The sequence below is a fragment of the Raphanus sativus genome, chromosome 6 (assembly GCF_000801105.2).
Source record: "Raphanus sativus cultivar WK10039 chromosome 6, ASM80110v3, whole genome shotgun sequence".
Taxonomy (NCBI): Eukaryota; Viridiplantae; Streptophyta; class Magnoliopsida; order Brassicales; family Brassicaceae; genus Raphanus; species Raphanus sativus.
The window spans coordinates 48,236,225-48,251,766 of NC_079516.1; the positions used below are offsets into that span (position 1 = coordinate 48,236,225).

Genomic DNA, 15,542 nt, shown 5'->3' on the forward strand with positions numbered 1-15,542 from the left:
TAGATAGTTAACTCAAGAATCAGTATGTTTAAACTGAAATAATTAAGAGATGCACGACTGATGACTTATTAGAAAGTAGACTCACTTTATCAGGATGATGGTCCAGATATACAACGAGGGTGTTGCACTATGTTAGTGGAAGTGAGAATATAATACTTTGGATTTGTGATAGTAATATAGATAAAAGTTGATTATAAGAATTGATTTTTGCTACATATATGACACAAAATCTCTTAGGTTAACTATTTAAAGAAAAATTTTAAAGTTAATCATATTGAGTTAGAACAATGAAAAGATAGGTGATTTATCTAGGAGTTATTGCAAAATGATAAATCTTAGTAAATGCGGATAAATCACTGAAAACAGTCACATCGAATTTACATGGTCAGTATATCAAATCTTCTAAACCATTCCAATAACGTTTCGTTTCGGACGTTGAACAAAAGATGAAACTTACGGATCGAGGATAGACATGGGAACTTATGAATGTTGACGGATCGAGATGTTACAATGACCGTAGTCAAAAAAAAAACAATCAAACAGAATATGACTTCCAACGTGGAAGAACAAGGTCGGAGGAAGTGAGGAGCCATGCTTTTGTTAGAAAAGGAAAAGAAAACTGGAATAAAACGCCGAAAGCCATCTTAGATGGGCCCATATAGTGGCCCATTTGATTGCAATAGAATCTCCTCGTCTCCTTGACTGTTTTTTTTTCTCTTTACAAATCAGAAAATAGACAGTGAAGGAGGAATTAGAAGTCTCATCGCAAGTCTTCCTTGTAGGGCTTTCTTCGAAGAGATCGAACCATAGAGTCAGACATTCTCCGTTAATCTTTTCTTTTTCTTCAAAGATGTCTTCAGCTCCAGTGGCGCCAAATACCACCGACAATTCTCAGCAAAGACCTCGGCAAAGAAACGGACCGCCTCCACCGCGGCGACAGGGGAGAAACCCGCCGCCTCCGACGACGACTCAGGTCTCGCAGGAGAAGAAGAAGCCTGTGTTCGTCAAGGTGGATCAGCTCAAACCAGGCACGAGCGGCCACACTTTGACTGTTAAGGTCGTGGATCAGAATCCAGTTCCTCAGAAGCCAGGCGCTGCTTCTTCTTCTCACCTCCGACCTGTTAGGATCGCTGAGTGCCTCGTCGGAGACGAGACTGCTTCCATCCTCGCAACGATCAAGGTGAGTTCGTCTGTGATCAATAAAGCTTCTGTTTTTGAATCCTTGTTAGTAGTGAAAGACTGAATCTTTTGTACTTAGAGCTCAAAGTTCAAGTCTTTTCTTTGCTAGAGTTTGAGACGCTCTCCAGCATCACTTGGCTATGTTATACCATGATGGTCGTACTTGGTGCTAATACAAGTCTTTGTTGTTGTTTTTTTGTGTGTGGGTGTAGTGGACTTGATGAAGCCAGGAACTATTGTGAATCTCCGGAATGCGAAGATAGATATGTTCAAGGGATCCATGAGGCTTGCTGTTGACAAATGGGGTCGCATCGAGGTCACTGAACCGGCTGACATTGCTGTGAAAGTGGACAACAATCTGTCCCTTGTGGAGTACGAGCTCGTCAGTGTTGAAGAATGATCTCTGGTCCTTGGGTCTGAATAGATTATGTATCAAGGGCCACAACGAGTTTTGGCCAAATGATTACGGGTGGGAGCTTATGGTTTATCTTGTGTTGTTGCAAGTTTGCTATCTATCCACCGAAAGGGGTATTTTGCTGCATGATCTATCATTAGTACATGTACTCGTAACTCTTCTATCTGCTTATGTTTGGTCCTTGAGGCTTGAACAGACAGAGGTTAATGACAAAAAAAATTGGTAAAGAACTTCTTGTCTACAATATTGTCTTGCCAATAGTCAAATACAATAACCCAATTGCGAATTGCAAGTTTTAATTATTAGTTTTTGAGTAAAATAGAAGCATGAATCAGGTCCAATTGTTTAACTTGTCTGTTCTTTTCACTTATGTCCGGAACTGAACTGCTCGGTCCTTGACAAATGACACTCTTAAAGGCTAAAAGGTAGATCTTATGACCTAAGAAGAAACATACTCAATTTACTGTCACTTAAGATTCTTTACACACAAAAAAACAACACTTTATCATCTTGCCTAAAACTGCATTCATTCCTCCCAACTCTCCATTTGAAAATCCCACACACAATCTCCCATTTGAAAATCATCATGCATCATCAATGATATCTGAGCAAAATAGAAAATATCAGTATCCAGAGAGAAGAACAACGTATGATTAGATAGACAAAAGCGTTGTTGCAAGAATCTCATGAAAATTTCTACAGGCATTCATGTGAAACACTCTATCATCAGAAGAATCAGAGAGGTTTTCTTTTTGGAACTAGAAAAACTATGGATCGGCTCTCTTTGACCTAAGATACCACAGGGCCTAATGAGCATACATAAAATTTCAAATGTCTTACATTAAAGTTGATTGTCCTTCAGTTATCATCTTCTCCTAGAAAGTTAAAAAAATAAAATTGAGAATTCTCAAAGTATGCAAAGAAAGACATTTGAAATTCAGCTAAAAGATCTGTCAGATTATGAGACGCAGGTAAGGATGTGATTTCACTATTCTCCCTCTACTAATAACTAAGCAAGATTAGGACAGTAGTAATTGGAAACTAGATGGCAACATAGTTTGCTACAACTTCAAGTGACGAGATAATATTTATTTTTACAAATCCGAAAAAAAAATACAATCAAAGCTGTAAGAAAGAAGAAGAAGAAGAATGAGAAATACCTCCGAGGAGGAGGGTCGAAACGGAGCGACTGGAAGAAACAGAGAGCATGGAATTGAGCAAGGCGGAAGCAGTAGCCGTGTGGTACGGAAGCATCGTCTCCACGCAGCAGCTCAATTCTACCGGAGATCTGAATGGAAGATATCAAAAATCAGTGAAAGAGAGAGAGAGAGAGAGGCATAATAATGGAATCGAAATGTTTTACCTGAAAACGCGGTGAGGGAGTGGGCTCTGTTGAGGAATCTTAAACGAAGAAGACCGCGCAGACGACGACGGCGTAGGTTTTGTCGACCGAAATGCTGCAGCGGCGGCTCGTCCGGCACCGGAACGGAGGAAGGATCTGGCGGCAGACATCGAAGGTTTCGATCTCGGAAACGAACTTTGGGCTTTAGTTATAGGGTTTTGACTTTCTACTACTGACCAAAGCCCTAAAGGGATCTATTATCTTCTTTTTTTTTTAATTAACGTTTATTCTATATTAATTTATTAATATATTTATTTCTTCCAAAAATTATTTGAGTGATAAACCATCATAACTTAGTATTAGTTTACAAAAAATATACACATACACTTGATCATTTTAGCCAAACACATGTCACAAAAACAAACACAAATTCAGAAACATTTCATAACTTTCAACCTAATAATAAAAACCATTCTTGCAAAAGAAACAACCAAGTTTACAACTTGTGGCATCCGAAAGAGTTAAGCTAGCCAAGTCATCTTCATAATAATAAATCAACTAAGAAACATACTTAAGCCACAAGCAAACAAAACACACACATAAACCAAACACTAGAGAGCAATGTCTAGCAACATATCTCTCATCCCATATATATCCCTTCCATGATGATTGCTTTGAACACCAGCAGAACCACCACCACCTCTTATGGAACTCCCGTTTTGCCCGCCTTCAACACAAGGGCCAACCACCGCCGTGGCCTCATCCCTCAACGGGAAGCCAAACAGCCTGCACCTCCCTGAACCTCCGTGGTGCTGCTCTTCCAGACGCGCGTTAGGACCACCGCTCGAGGGTGCTGATGATGATGAAGACACGTGGACCGAAGATGGCGGGAGGATACGTGTGCTAAAGTTCTGAAACGGACCACACCAAATGTTCCTCTGGCTCATCATCATCATCCCCTGGTGCTGCCGATGATGATGATCGGTCATCATTGGGTAAGCGGGAACTGTTTCTTGACCTTGCAAGACCTTATGGAACCCTCCATAAGAGTCACCGAACTCTGCTCCTTTGAACTTGCCTCTCCTGGCACCAGCACCACCGTCCGAAGAGGTGTTGATGAAACCACCGTGAAAAATTTCTTGACCTTGCAAGACCCTCTGGAATCTTAGAGATTCCTCAAAGTCTGTGGACCGAATCCCCTCTGCAACAAGAAACAGAAAAATGAAAAAACGTTGAAGAAAAAAAGGAGGGAAGATTATAATATTAAACAATGTGTTTACGTACGAGAGACAGGAATGTCAGAGCCAATCCTGCTTCTCTTGGGACCAGTTGTTATGAAGCTGCCTGAACTGGAGATTGAACCAGATGGTTCTATCTCCCATGGTGACAGGCGCTGTTGATGATGCCCGTTTGCCTCTATGTCGTCCCACCTTACCTGAATTAAGAGGCCAAAACTTACCTAGCAACAATCTCTTTGGTGATCTATCAAACAACACCAAGTGATTATTTCTAAAAAAGATCATAACTCATAGCTTACCAAAAGGCATCTCCATTTTGAACCAGGCCACCTGATAGGATCCAACTCGTTGATTCCAGTTATAATCCCAGGGGATCTGACAAAACAACAGGCCAAAACATTAAGAAATATATGCAAATAAAACTCAGGTGTTGCCAAAAGTTCTCTTGAAGCTTGAGATATATAACCTTCTCTCAGAGGCATCTTCAGACTCAACCCTTGCCTTGAATCTCATACCGATACAAAATGGATAGTCAACAGTCTTCAAGAACTTCGGTGCAGGGATTATGAAGTTTGACCAGCTTGCCCTGAATAGGTTTTCCCAATTGCTTACCTTAGATTGGAATCTATCAACAAGAACAATATGCAAAACTATTGTAGTTGGAGCTTTACTTGGGGTTGTAGTAAATGTTGAAAGCGGCATTGGTAGAAATTGCATGAGCTACTTCGGCAAAGTTGTTGTGGTTCATATTCTGATTATACTGACTGGAGAAAGCAGAAGCGCCTTCGATTTGTGAAGCTCTTCTAACTCCCAAGCGCAGTTTGCCATCATCACCTCTACATTAGAGAAAAAAACCATATGGATCAAAGAGGGGAAAGGAAAGCACAGCATCTCCAGACTTTAACCCTTTGCTTTTTTATTTTACCTGAGGAAAAGCACAGCATCTCCAGAGACAAGCTTCTTCTTGTTCACAAACGCACTCCACCCTGTAGTGAGCAAATGCCTCCTAGGTTGCCCTAAAATAAGACAACTCAAAAACTATTAAAATACTCATCATCTATGTCTCAAGGCAAAGCAGGAGGCAACAAAAATAACCTCGGTAAATGTGGCGAAAACGCCACTCCAGGCCATGAAGATCCCTGGCAAGAAGCTCCTGAGAAGGCCTGGGCTGGGTATAGTCCTACATATTACAGTTAAACTCTCTCTCAGTCTCTACCTATGAGCTTTATAAAAGAAAAACTAAAAAACCCTGAATTGTCACAAGACAAATAATGTGGAATGTGGAAGAGATGTTTAGTCTTTTACTAGAGAATCTACAAGAGAGTGTTGAAGTAGTTAGTTACCAGAGGAGGGAAGCAATCCTCAGCAGCACGGCGAGGAACAGAGAAGCCTCCATGGGTACTTGTATCAGAAGCAGTGAGGGTTTTGCAGAACATGTGAGGAGTATTAGTCCTCTTAAGCACCTCATAATCCTCCTGATCTCCACCATCAACACCTATCACTCCCTCCCGCACCTTCCTCTCAATGTCCTGCAGTCAGTATAAAAACCAAAACTCAAGCACTTCTCTAACACTGTTCAAAGCCTCAGTCTTTAAAGAAGAAAAAACAGTCACCTCAGACTCTGGAAGAAGAAAGACTTGAGCGTACACTTCATCAGTAGACGTCTCTGCCTACAAAAAAGATTGAAGAAAACAGAAACAATAAAAAAAAGAGTAAAAAATAAAAATAAAAAAGACAAGAGCTTTAATTTATATATACGTGAAGCTTGACATCGAGAATACGACAGAACACGTGAGGAGGGAGCCCGTAAATCGCGGCGGAGAAATCGGGGGCTTGTTCTAGATGTCCCTGAGGGAAATACAACACAAGACTTCCTCTTTTCGGGAGAGAGATGAGGGGTCCAGCGCAAGCGTGCCACAGCTCCAGACAAACCTCCCCAGACGAGCTTCTTGTAGAAGACCCACTCACACCACCAAACGCAGAAGCTGAAGACGATGAATCACACGGAGAGAGCGACCCTGACCCTGAACCTGAAGACGGTGTTGTTCTTTCTTTTTCTTCTTCCTCCGTCACGTTCAGATCAATTAAACCACCCATCAGAGAGAGAAAGTGAGAAAAATAAAAGATAAGAGCTTTTTTTTTTTTTTATTATTTCTTCATGACTTTGAAAACTTTACCCTCTTTCAGAAAAGAGAAGAGAGAGCAGAGAGTGATGAGCCAAGTCTTAAAGCCAAGATTTTTAATTTTTCGTTTTTGTGAGAAAAATAAAAGTTTTGATTTTTCTTTTTTTTTGGACAATGTTTAAGAGGAGAGAGAGAGAGAGGGGGTCAGAACAGAACAGTACTGAGTGCTCCTCTGTGTAGTACTGTGGCCTCTGCTGCTACGTCTGGTGAGGTGACTGATGTGTGTGGTGTGGCTTTTAGACCTTTTGTGCGTGGTTTTGATTTTAAGATTTTTGATAGATTGGTTTCTTTCTTCCTTCCTTCCTTCCTTCTTTTTACTCCTTTTCTATATTTTATTTTTATGATTTTATTACACAACGGTTTTCTTGCAATGTTGATAAATAATACCATTGGGTTTTTACAGATGTACTTTATACATGTGGGTTTTTCTATTACAAGTATTAGTGATTGTACAATGCAAGAATAATGGCTTAATGAACGTCTTTAGTGTGAAAAGTAATAACGTCATTTAATCTTCTTTGTCGTCTCTTTTGATTACTTACTATTTTTTATTTCTCGTGGTGGAGAATAATGGTGGCATAACTTTTAGGGATCGATGCACATAAGTGAATAGTTTAAAGTATTTGCACATTATTATCAATTTGTTTATTATTGGCAGTTCATATGTTTTTTTTTGTTATGGTTAGATTTGAAAGCGTGGATTACCGTTATATCTACATTTTAAAAAAATATATACTTACCGTTATTATATAGTACGGTGGTGGGATAGTTTGTTATATGTTTCTATTTCTTGTATATACTTTGAAAAAGTTTTTTCTATTTTCTGTTAAATATATACATATTTTCACGAAACTAGATACGTCTCTATGATGGATAATCTTGTGTTTTGTATTGTGATTCAAGTTTGAAATTTCTGAAATTTTTTGAAATGAATACATCTTAATTTACTAATATATATTAAAGTACTATTAGCTAAAGATTCATCTATATATCGTCAATTTAACTTTAACATAAGGATCAAATGGTATTTCCAATGTTCTCAAAATCAATTTTGTTATTGTTTAGATGTTCACTTAGATAACAAATTGATCATAATCGAATTTTTTTTAAAAAAATGTTTGTTTAACTCGTAACAATTTTAAATCATTTTTGATCATTTTAAATTATTTTAAACAGATTTAAATTAATTTAAACTGATATAAATATATTAATTTAAACAAAAATATTAGTGCAAATCTAAAAATTTGTCTATTTAACCTTTTATATATAACTGTTATATTTCATCAAAATAAATTTAAAATTAAACTAAAATATATAATATAAAATATATAAAAATATTCCCTCCGTTTCAATATAGTTGATGTTTTAGAAGGATAATTTTATTTCAAATTAGATGAAGTTTTGAGATTTTAAGGTTAACTTTAACTTTATTGGAAACTGTTCAACCAATTAGATTTTACTGTTTTTTTTATTATTGGTTAATTGATTCTAAAGTAATATTTTTTTTAGAGAAATCTAGTTTTCTTAATCTTTGTGCAAGAAGTCAAAACATCAAGTATTATGAAACAGAGGGAGTAGTAAATAGTTCGTTAAAATTTAAGTTTCATCTATGCTCCAAATAATCCACATAGCTGATAGTTTTATACGAGAAATATAATTACTGTTTAGTGGTTTCTTAACATTGAATATTTGAAACAAGTTTAGTATTATTTTGGGTTTGAAAAAAATACTAATTTATATATAAATTTTCTTTTTGGAAAAGATTTTGGGTATAAATCTTTCGAAAAAGGAAAAAAAAAACTTCATCATAATTTTCATTGTAATTCTCATCGTAAAAATATATGTAATTTTGCGAAACTAGTTTTGTCTATTTTGTAAGCTAAATTATTGGAGTAGTCTATATTAAAAATAAATATTTATTTAACGTAAATAATTTTTTTTATAACTGTGGTGTGATCTCAAAGATTTCATAAGCTTAAAGACTAATAACCACAAGATCCACAAAAACTCAACTTTTGCTACTTAGAAATGACCAAAATAAACTGAATCTTGATTAAAGCTCTGGCCGGAATTCTTTTACTACTAGTCCAAACCACTTGATTACATTGATTGCTCCATAAATAATTTAACTCTACATAAGACGCATACAGAAAAAAAATTGACAGAATTTACATCCACACAATTCATTTAGAAGTATAATTTTAAAAATAACTTATAGCTGACGCCAATAAGACCTTGTGTTTGCTTCTTCACTAGTTTGAATAAAAAAAGTTGCATATGAAAATAGATTTTAAAATGAGTAAGAACTAGTTAAAATTTTGAGAAAGTAAAAAAAAAAATTTGAGCAAGTAAACGGATAAAGATACAAGAAAACATTACCGAGAAACAAAGATATATTACCATAAACGATACCCGAAATTGCAACCAACAGGAATGACAATGAATGAGACAACAACGACAAAGACGTCGATGAAGACGATGGCATGCAAGACCATGCGAACTTTGTTTTCTATTGATTTGCCATTTTCTGATTATTAGTTTTTATATTAACTACTACTAACTTTTTAATAAATTATCCATCATACAATTTTGTACGTGTTGGTCATATTGATTAATACTAATAGAGATTTGTTCCGTTAATACTAGTAGAGATTTGTTCTTTTGTGCAATGTTAAACCGATAGAGATTTGTTCCTGAACCTATAAAGTCATCCTAATGTATAAATGATAATCATACCAGATTTCATTGTAAAAAACAGGGGAATTATTGCGTATCTACAAAGTAGGGTCACATAAATGGTAGGACATGCTGGGAGAAACAGATGGTAGGGATTATATATGATTATATGTATCTGGTAAGATGAGGTTTCGAAAATGCTTATGATTATGTCGATCCAGATAAGGAACTAGCCTAATCATACACTGTTTTGAATTAGGTTAGATCTTAGTACACAAGCAAATAAACAAAAAATTGTTTGCTTAATACAAATTCAAGAAGGGTAAAACACTACAAGAAAAATGGATTTTATTAGCGGACGAAAAATGCTATCTAACGATACAATAGCGGTTTTAGAAACGCTGTATCATCGCCCGTCATAATAGGTTAGAGACATTAGATAGCGGTTTTTTGCACTGTTATCTTTTCTTCCGCTACAATAGCGCTTTTCCATCTGCAGTTAAATATTATATAATAGCGTATAATTTTTGTTATTGTTTATTTTATAGAAAATTAAAAAAAAATTAAAAAATAAAAAATTAAAAATTAAAAACATAATTAAAATTTAAACTCGTTTATATATTTAATTTTTTATTAAATAAAATGATTTATAATTAAATTGGTTTACAAAAAAATATTAAATCAAAACTAAACCAAACTTAAACCTAAACCTAAACATAAACCTAAACTAAACCTAAACCTCTTTTTCTTAACGCCGCCGTCAAGGCTTCTTCATATTCCTCCACCGCACTCAATCACCACTCTGCTCGCGACCACCAGATTCTCTGTCGCCTCCTCGCCACAAGCCCATGACCAATACTGTCTTCTTCTTCCCCTGTCTTCTCTTTCTCAGCGGAGAAAAGCTCAGGCCACCGCCGTCACCCTTTTCATCTATCTCCTGCGTTCTGTCTTCTCTATCTCTGTTAATCACTCCCCATCTCTGAATCTGGAAAGACAGGATCTGTTTCTCTGTTACAAAATCTCAAAAAAAAAAATTAACGGGAATCAAAACCGGTCAATGCGACGATTCGTCGTGGTATCTCTGCTCACAAGCACCTGTAACCAAGAGTAAAAAAAATAGTTTCAACAGAAAGAGGGAGAGAGAGAGAGCGATACAGAGAGAGAAAGAGAGAGAGCGATATAGAGAGAGAAAGAGAGAGAGCAATACAGAGAGAGAAAGAGAGTACCGGTGAGTGTAGACAGATCGTGTGTGTGAAGAGTGATACAGAGAAAGCATATGTGAGATGATGAATCGTGTGTGTGCGAGAAAGAGATAGTGAGAGATGAGAATTGTGAAACTGAGAAGTCAGACTTGTGAAAAAAAAATATCGATAAGTACAGAAGAAGAGAAAAGAAAAAGGATTGATTTTTAACCATTGGATTACATGTAATCAATTGTCAGAGATACTAATCTAAACTTTGAATAATTGACCAATAAGAAATAAGGGGGAAGATCACTAAAGAGTAATTTTGAGCCATTGGATCAAAATCAATCAAAGGCCTAAAAATACTATTATCTATATTATTTAAAATGTCTAACCTAAAATAATTATATATAACATTTGAAATGAAATTTTTGCATTTGAATTTTGTGGTTATATGATTAAAAACTGATTCGATAAAAAGATTGAAATGAAAGTATTTCTCTAATTTTTGTGTTGTTTATTATTTTGTTGGTTTTTTAGAAAAAAAAAACGGAATTTATAATGTAAAATTTAAGTGCTGTATATAGTTTGAAATATATATAGGGTTTAGAGTTTGAAAAGATGTTAAGGAATTATGGTTCGAGGTTTGGATTTAAGATTTTAATTAATTATAAAATTTGAAATATCAAAATTTGAGTTTAAACTTAAGATCTAAGTTCAAAAATATTATAAAGATTATTAGTATATTAGTGTTTAAATTTTAATTTTTAAAATATATGGTTCAAAAATTTGTTTAGGGTTTAGGGATTCAAAAAGTACGCTATAATAGCGTTTATTATTTTATATGCTATTAAATGTACGCTACCATAGCGTTTCCAATTATGCCGCTCTATCTTAGCGTTTCCAAAAATACAAACGCTATCTAAAACTAACGGATATGTCAACCATAGCAGAAAGCGAAAAAACGCTATACTGGTCTGCTATTAAAACGCATTTTTCTTGTAGTGAAATGTAAAAACATAGGGAATCATGGAACAAGATAAAATCTTAATCTTGGATGGTTTAATTAGGCTCAATCCTTGAGCATGGCCAATGATTGACCTAGTCATTTTTATAGTGCTTATCACAATGACGCGTTATGTATTTTTGCTAAACTCTCATTTCCAAGTTGAGTAATTGTACATCAAACATTTCACAGTTCACCTTAAATCTTATTTTCCTTGGCTAGAAAGGCTCTCTAACATGTGAGTCAAGCATTTGAAAAATAATTCTCGACCATAAAAAGATCAAAGCTAATACAACGTTAATCATAATCTTATAAAAGATCTCGAAATTTAACCTCACTCAAAAACAAAAGAAATTAAGCATAGCAAACTAAGAGATAGCAAATATGGATTAAGAAAGTGTCACTAATTCTTTTTTTCTAAAAGAACTTTAAATTTATTCAAACAAAAAAAACCTTTGTACAGAGTTTAGTCTGCTGCCTTAATACAAAATTTTAAAAATAAATCAGAAACTTTCTATTCTCCTTTATTTTTTTCCAAACCATATCTCCATAGTCTTCTCATGCTTGCTTCTTTTTCTTCTCCTCAACGAAGTAATCCTGTTACGGACCAATTTATCCAACTTTGCAATCAGACAAACAGTCGGTCTAGACTTCTCACCAATTCATAAGTTTCAAGAGATGATCTTTTCATCTTCACGAAGAGAACTGAGATGGATTTTATTATCTTAGAAAACAACTAAACTAAAAGATACTTAACGTCTCTTAAATGAAATGGATTAGGATCATACCGAACCGGCGGCAGTTATAAGTACCGTCACTTATTGGTCGATCATCACAAAGTATCACTGGTAGAACACTTCATTTATTAGTTTGTTTTGAAATGTTTGGTTGATTTGGCGATGTCTTTGTTTGTTGATCACTTCAGTTGAATATTATCCTGGCCCATCTAACTAGTACAACGTATAGAGATTAGCGAGTGCATTATATAAAGAAAGATGAAAAATACCCAAAAACTTAACTCGAAGTAGATTGTTATTTATTATTTGGGTGGAATACAATTGCCCACGATGTAGCAAAGAATAGGGACAACTAAACCTGTAAAGTACAACATGTAGGGGTATAAATGTAATTAAAGAATCTGTAAAAAGGACAGATAGATACATAGAGAAAAAGGTGACGAGGGTCTTAAATTGGGAGTGTCATAAATTACAAAGAACCCGAGGATCAAGGGGGACTTTTTTCTTTTCTTTATTTTACAATTTTTATATCAAGATTCGTGTTGTTGTTTTTTTGGTGAACACGCGAGAGAACAGTCTACATCTATAGATACAACAATAGAGAAGAGGCTATAGAGGCACACAACACAAGTAGACTGGGGCAGGACCCGGACAAAACGGGTTACGAATCCAAATACACAAATGGTTAATGCCCCGACATATGTTTCCTATCTTCTTTCGGAAAGTCTCGACCCTCACGTTCCTTTCTAGCGCGTACTCTCCATTCTTATGAGAGCCTTCATTCACTTTTCCTTCTCTGGAGATTTTGCAGAAACAGACCCCACACTCATTCAATGCTTCTTCCCTTACGTTTTCTTTTGTTTAATCGAGAGCCGGAAAAAATGTCCTCGCAATATTTATGTTTTGGGACTGTGATTGATAAACTATCAACACAGCTAGTTGTTCGTATATTTCATTTGGACATCTAAATAAATTGTCTTGATGACATATGAACAAAAGAACAACTCTTTCGTGATGTGGTCATCTCAAAAGTAAAGAACGGTAATTGATGTTCGAGAATGCGTGATTTTAGTCTAGCAGAACGCGCCGGATATATGTATCGAACAAAACTAAATAGAAAAAGATTGAATTGTGTAAGTTTGTGTGAATCGGTTTGTATTGGAAACTTTATTCTCATTTCAGGTCTGTTATTAATATATTTTTGTTTATTAAAAAAATGAACAACTCTTTATTTGTATCTTTTTCTTAGAAAGGTTGAAAATAACCCATTTGCCAAAAAAAAATGATCCATGTGATCAGTGTTAAAATGAAGTTAAATTTAAAATAAACACATTTCTATAATTATTAATATACATTGAACAAAGTTATTGAGTTTTTAGAATAATAATAATATATTATTTATTAATCAATATGATAAATGAAATTATGGATCTGATTACAAACTAACTCACACAAATTATCCAATTTCAAAGTTTCTAAAGTACGTTCGTTCAACCCAACACCCCTGACATGTTCTATTAGCCTGAAACCTAAATCATTAGATATTATTTATCGTTCTTAACTTTTAATGAAAGCCAAAAATGTAAAATCCACTTCGTTGCATCAGATATGGAGAAATTTCCATATTGTTTTCATAGTAGTTGATATCCGATGAACTTATCTACACTTGTAGTTTTTACCATCTATGAAGTTCAAGACGACTGAAGGAAAGAGCACAATAAGAACACTAACCAAGGAAAGTGACCAAAGACCCAACCGAACTTTGTCGTCAAAACTGAACATGACCTCGACGCCACATACTGATCGGAAACAACTATAACAACCTGCACAATAAAAATAGCCAAGCAAACTACCAAAAGTTATTATGTTTACTTTAATGTTTATATAATATTGGTCCTATAGCGAAGTGTATGTTAGAGTATCTATTGCTTTGTTACCACATAAAAAATTTAAAGAAAGTCGGTGTGTGGTTTTATTTTGGTTCCGATTGGTAACCATCGTTCAAATATGGAATTGTGAAAAAATAGTTAAACTGCCAAAAATTAATTAAGCTGTAAAAAAAATTTAAAATTTGCAGAATGATAGAATAGATGTTTAATTGATCAAAATATTTTACATGATAGAATAGATGTTTAATTCACCTTAATAAAACTAATTATTACTAATATGAGTATAACTAATATTTATTCAAATTACTTTAGCTCTTATTATAAATATCTAGCTTATCTTTTAATAAGATATCTAATAATAGATTGACATTTCATAATATTATCAAACAAATTATAATATAACTTTACTTTTAACATAACTATTTATCATAAAAATATATTGTTATTTATTTAAAAATTTAAAATGGTATTAACATATAATTTAGTAATATGAAAGTATTGAATCTATAATTTCTTCCACCATAATCTACTAAAACTCACTTTTCCACTTAATGAATTTTTTATTATATTTCTGTCAGCAAAAATGCAAATCTGCATATTTAAATTTTTTTATTATTCCGTAAATTCTTTTGATTAGTAAAATACTTGCGGAATCGCGTAAAAACGTCATTCCACCATTCTACAAAATTACAAGTCAAAGCTTTTGTTTATTGATATTTGGTAGCTTATGATTAGAGATTTGACAAGACTAAACTATTATAAGCACCATGACTTGAATTGTAAGATATTTATTAACTACGATTAGAGAGTTGATAAGATAAGAAAGATAGGTTTAGAATGGTATAATAGGAGAAATGTAATTCTTCCAAAATGCAGTTATTCCGCACTAAAATCAACATTCATTTTTAAAATGTATTTAGCGGAAGATTTACACGCAATTTAATATATTATTTTTTTCTAAAAAAACAAGAAATCTGCATATATATTTCATATGTTATATATTTGGTATTGTTCATTGGTTTTTTTATTTTTACTGGCCAATAAATAATTTTATTACAGATATTTAATTTTAAAAATACTTATTTGCTTTTATGGATACAATATTTTCATTATAATTTACTTACAACTTTAGCAATACAAAAGATAGCATTCTCTACGCTATTTTATTTTTATTCCTGTCATATAATTTTACATTTATGTACTTATTATATTTATATAATTGTTTTAATTATAATATGTACAATGGATATATATATAGTAACATAGTTTAAATATATATAATAATGTATTTCGTTAAATTCTAATGTCTTTTATAATTTTATTCTAAAATTGTATTAACATATATGTCACTAAATTTTAATGTTTCATATTTTGAATTTATTTATATATTATATTTATGTATAATATGTTTTGATTATTTATATTCTATTATAATTTTATTGTTTAAATATATAATTTATTTTATTTTTACTATTTTAAAACTATTAAAACTATTTGATCTAGTTGATCTATATTTTTTTATTTGATATGTTTAACTTGTATTTGTTCTATTTGATATATATGATCTTCGCTGCTTAACTGTTTTTATTGTTCCAAACCATAGTATCAGTTGATAACACCATGCTCGATCGGTGAGAAGATATTTGGTGCGACTGCGACATAATTACAAATGACTTGATACTTTGACAGCATA

The 15,542-nt window shown here is 33.7% G+C and overlaps 2 protein-coding genes, 3 long non-coding RNA genes and 1 pseudogene across 7 annotated transcripts; 2 read left to right on the forward strand and 4 right to left on the reverse strand.

Moving 5' to 3' along the window:
* Positions 1-719: 719 nt before the first annotated feature.
* On the forward strand, positions 720-1,824 carry LOC108806651 (uncharacterized protein At4g28440-like; annotated as a pseudogene).
* A 186-nt stretch (positions 1,825-2,010) lies between these two features.
* On the reverse strand, positions 2,011-3,174 carry LOC108806652 (protein NUCLEAR FUSION DEFECTIVE 6, mitochondrial). 2 transcript variants are annotated; one of them, XM_056988595.1, is made up of 4 exons: positions 2,958-3,174; positions 2,755-2,882; positions 2,435-2,469; positions 2,011-2,198 (listed from the first exon to the last, which is right to left on the reverse strand). In XM_056988595.1, the coding sequence occupies exons 1-3, from the start codon at positions 3,104-3,106 to the stop codon at positions 2,453-2,455; spliced, it is 294 nt and encodes a 97-aa protein (XP_056844575.1). In that variant the 5' UTR covers positions 3,107-3,174; the 3' UTR covers positions 2,011-2,198; positions 2,435-2,452. The 2 variants fall into 2 exon arrangements, with proteins under 2 accessions (XP_056844575.1, XP_018434321.1); XM_018578819.2 differs by lacking the exon at positions 2,435-2,469.
* A 192-nt stretch (positions 3,175-3,366) lies between these two features.
* On the reverse strand, positions 3,367-6,417 carry LOC108813687 (auxin response factor 3). 2 transcript variants are annotated; one of them, XM_018586318.2, is made up of 10 exons: positions 5,933-6,417; positions 5,788-5,844; positions 5,518-5,703; positions 5,270-5,354; positions 5,100-5,190; positions 4,846-5,010; positions 4,641-4,760; positions 4,474-4,549; positions 4,221-4,371; positions 3,367-4,137 (listed from the first exon to the last, which is right to left on the reverse strand). In XM_018586318.2, exons 1-10 carry the CDS (start codon positions 6,269-6,271, stop codon positions 3,548-3,550), a joined length of 1,860 nt encoding a protein of 619 aa, XP_018441820.2. In that variant the 5' UTR covers positions 6,272-6,417; the 3' UTR covers positions 3,367-3,547. The 2 variants fall into 2 exon arrangements, with proteins under 2 accessions (XP_018441820.2, XP_018441819.2); XM_018586317.2 differs by having other exon boundaries at positions 4,221-4,395.
* LOC108838398 (uncharacterized) lies at positions 6,148-6,873 on the forward strand. The gene is made up of 2 exons (XR_001947517.2): positions 6,148-6,283; positions 6,362-6,873. It is a non-coding gene; the product is annotated as an uncharacterized LOC108838398 (long non-coding RNA).
* Positions 6,874-9,630: 2,757 nt separating this feature from the next.
* LOC130495458 (uncharacterized) lies at positions 9,631-10,568 on the reverse strand. The gene is made up of 2 exons (XR_008934725.1): positions 10,260-10,568; positions 9,631-10,128 (listed from the first exon to the last, which is right to left on the reverse strand). It is a non-coding gene; the product is annotated as an uncharacterized LOC130495458 (long non-coding RNA).
* A 956-nt stretch (positions 10,569-11,524) lies between these two features.
* Positions 11,525-12,160, reverse strand: LOC130496552 (uncharacterized). Its single transcript, XR_008935716.1, has 2 exons — positions 12,012-12,160; positions 11,525-11,928 (listed from the first exon to the last, which is right to left on the reverse strand). It is a non-coding gene; the product is annotated as an uncharacterized LOC130496552 (long non-coding RNA).
* Between the last annotated feature and the right edge of the window lie 3,382 nt (positions 12,161-15,542).

Bases quoted from the DNA above. Each gene is read 5' to 3' on its own strand.
- LOC108813687 (XM_018586317.2), bottom strand. From the start codon at position 6,271: ATGGGTGGTTTAATTGATCTGAACGTGACGGAGGAAGAAGAAAAAGAA. The intron at 5,011-5,099 runs GTAAAATAAAAA...TCTCTAATGTAG, and splicing joins GATGCTGTGCTTTTCCTCAG to AGGTGATGATGGCAAACTGC. The intron at 4,138-4,220 runs GTACGTAAACAC...TTCTTGTTGCAG, and splicing joins CTCTGACATTCCTGTCTCTC to AGGGGATTCGGTCCACAGAC.
- LOC108806652 (XM_018578819.2), bottom strand. From the start codon at position 3,106: ATGTCTGCCGCCAGATCCTTCCTCCGTTCCGGTGCCGGACGAGCCGCC. The intron at 2,883-2,957 runs GTAAAACATTTC...TCTTCCATTCAG, and splicing joins CTCCCTCACCGCGTTTTCAG to ATCTCCGGTAGAATTGAGCT. The intron at 2,199-2,754 runs GTATTTCTCATT...TATTTTGCTCAG, and splicing joins TTCGACCCTCCTCCTCGGAG to ATATCATTGATGATGCATGA.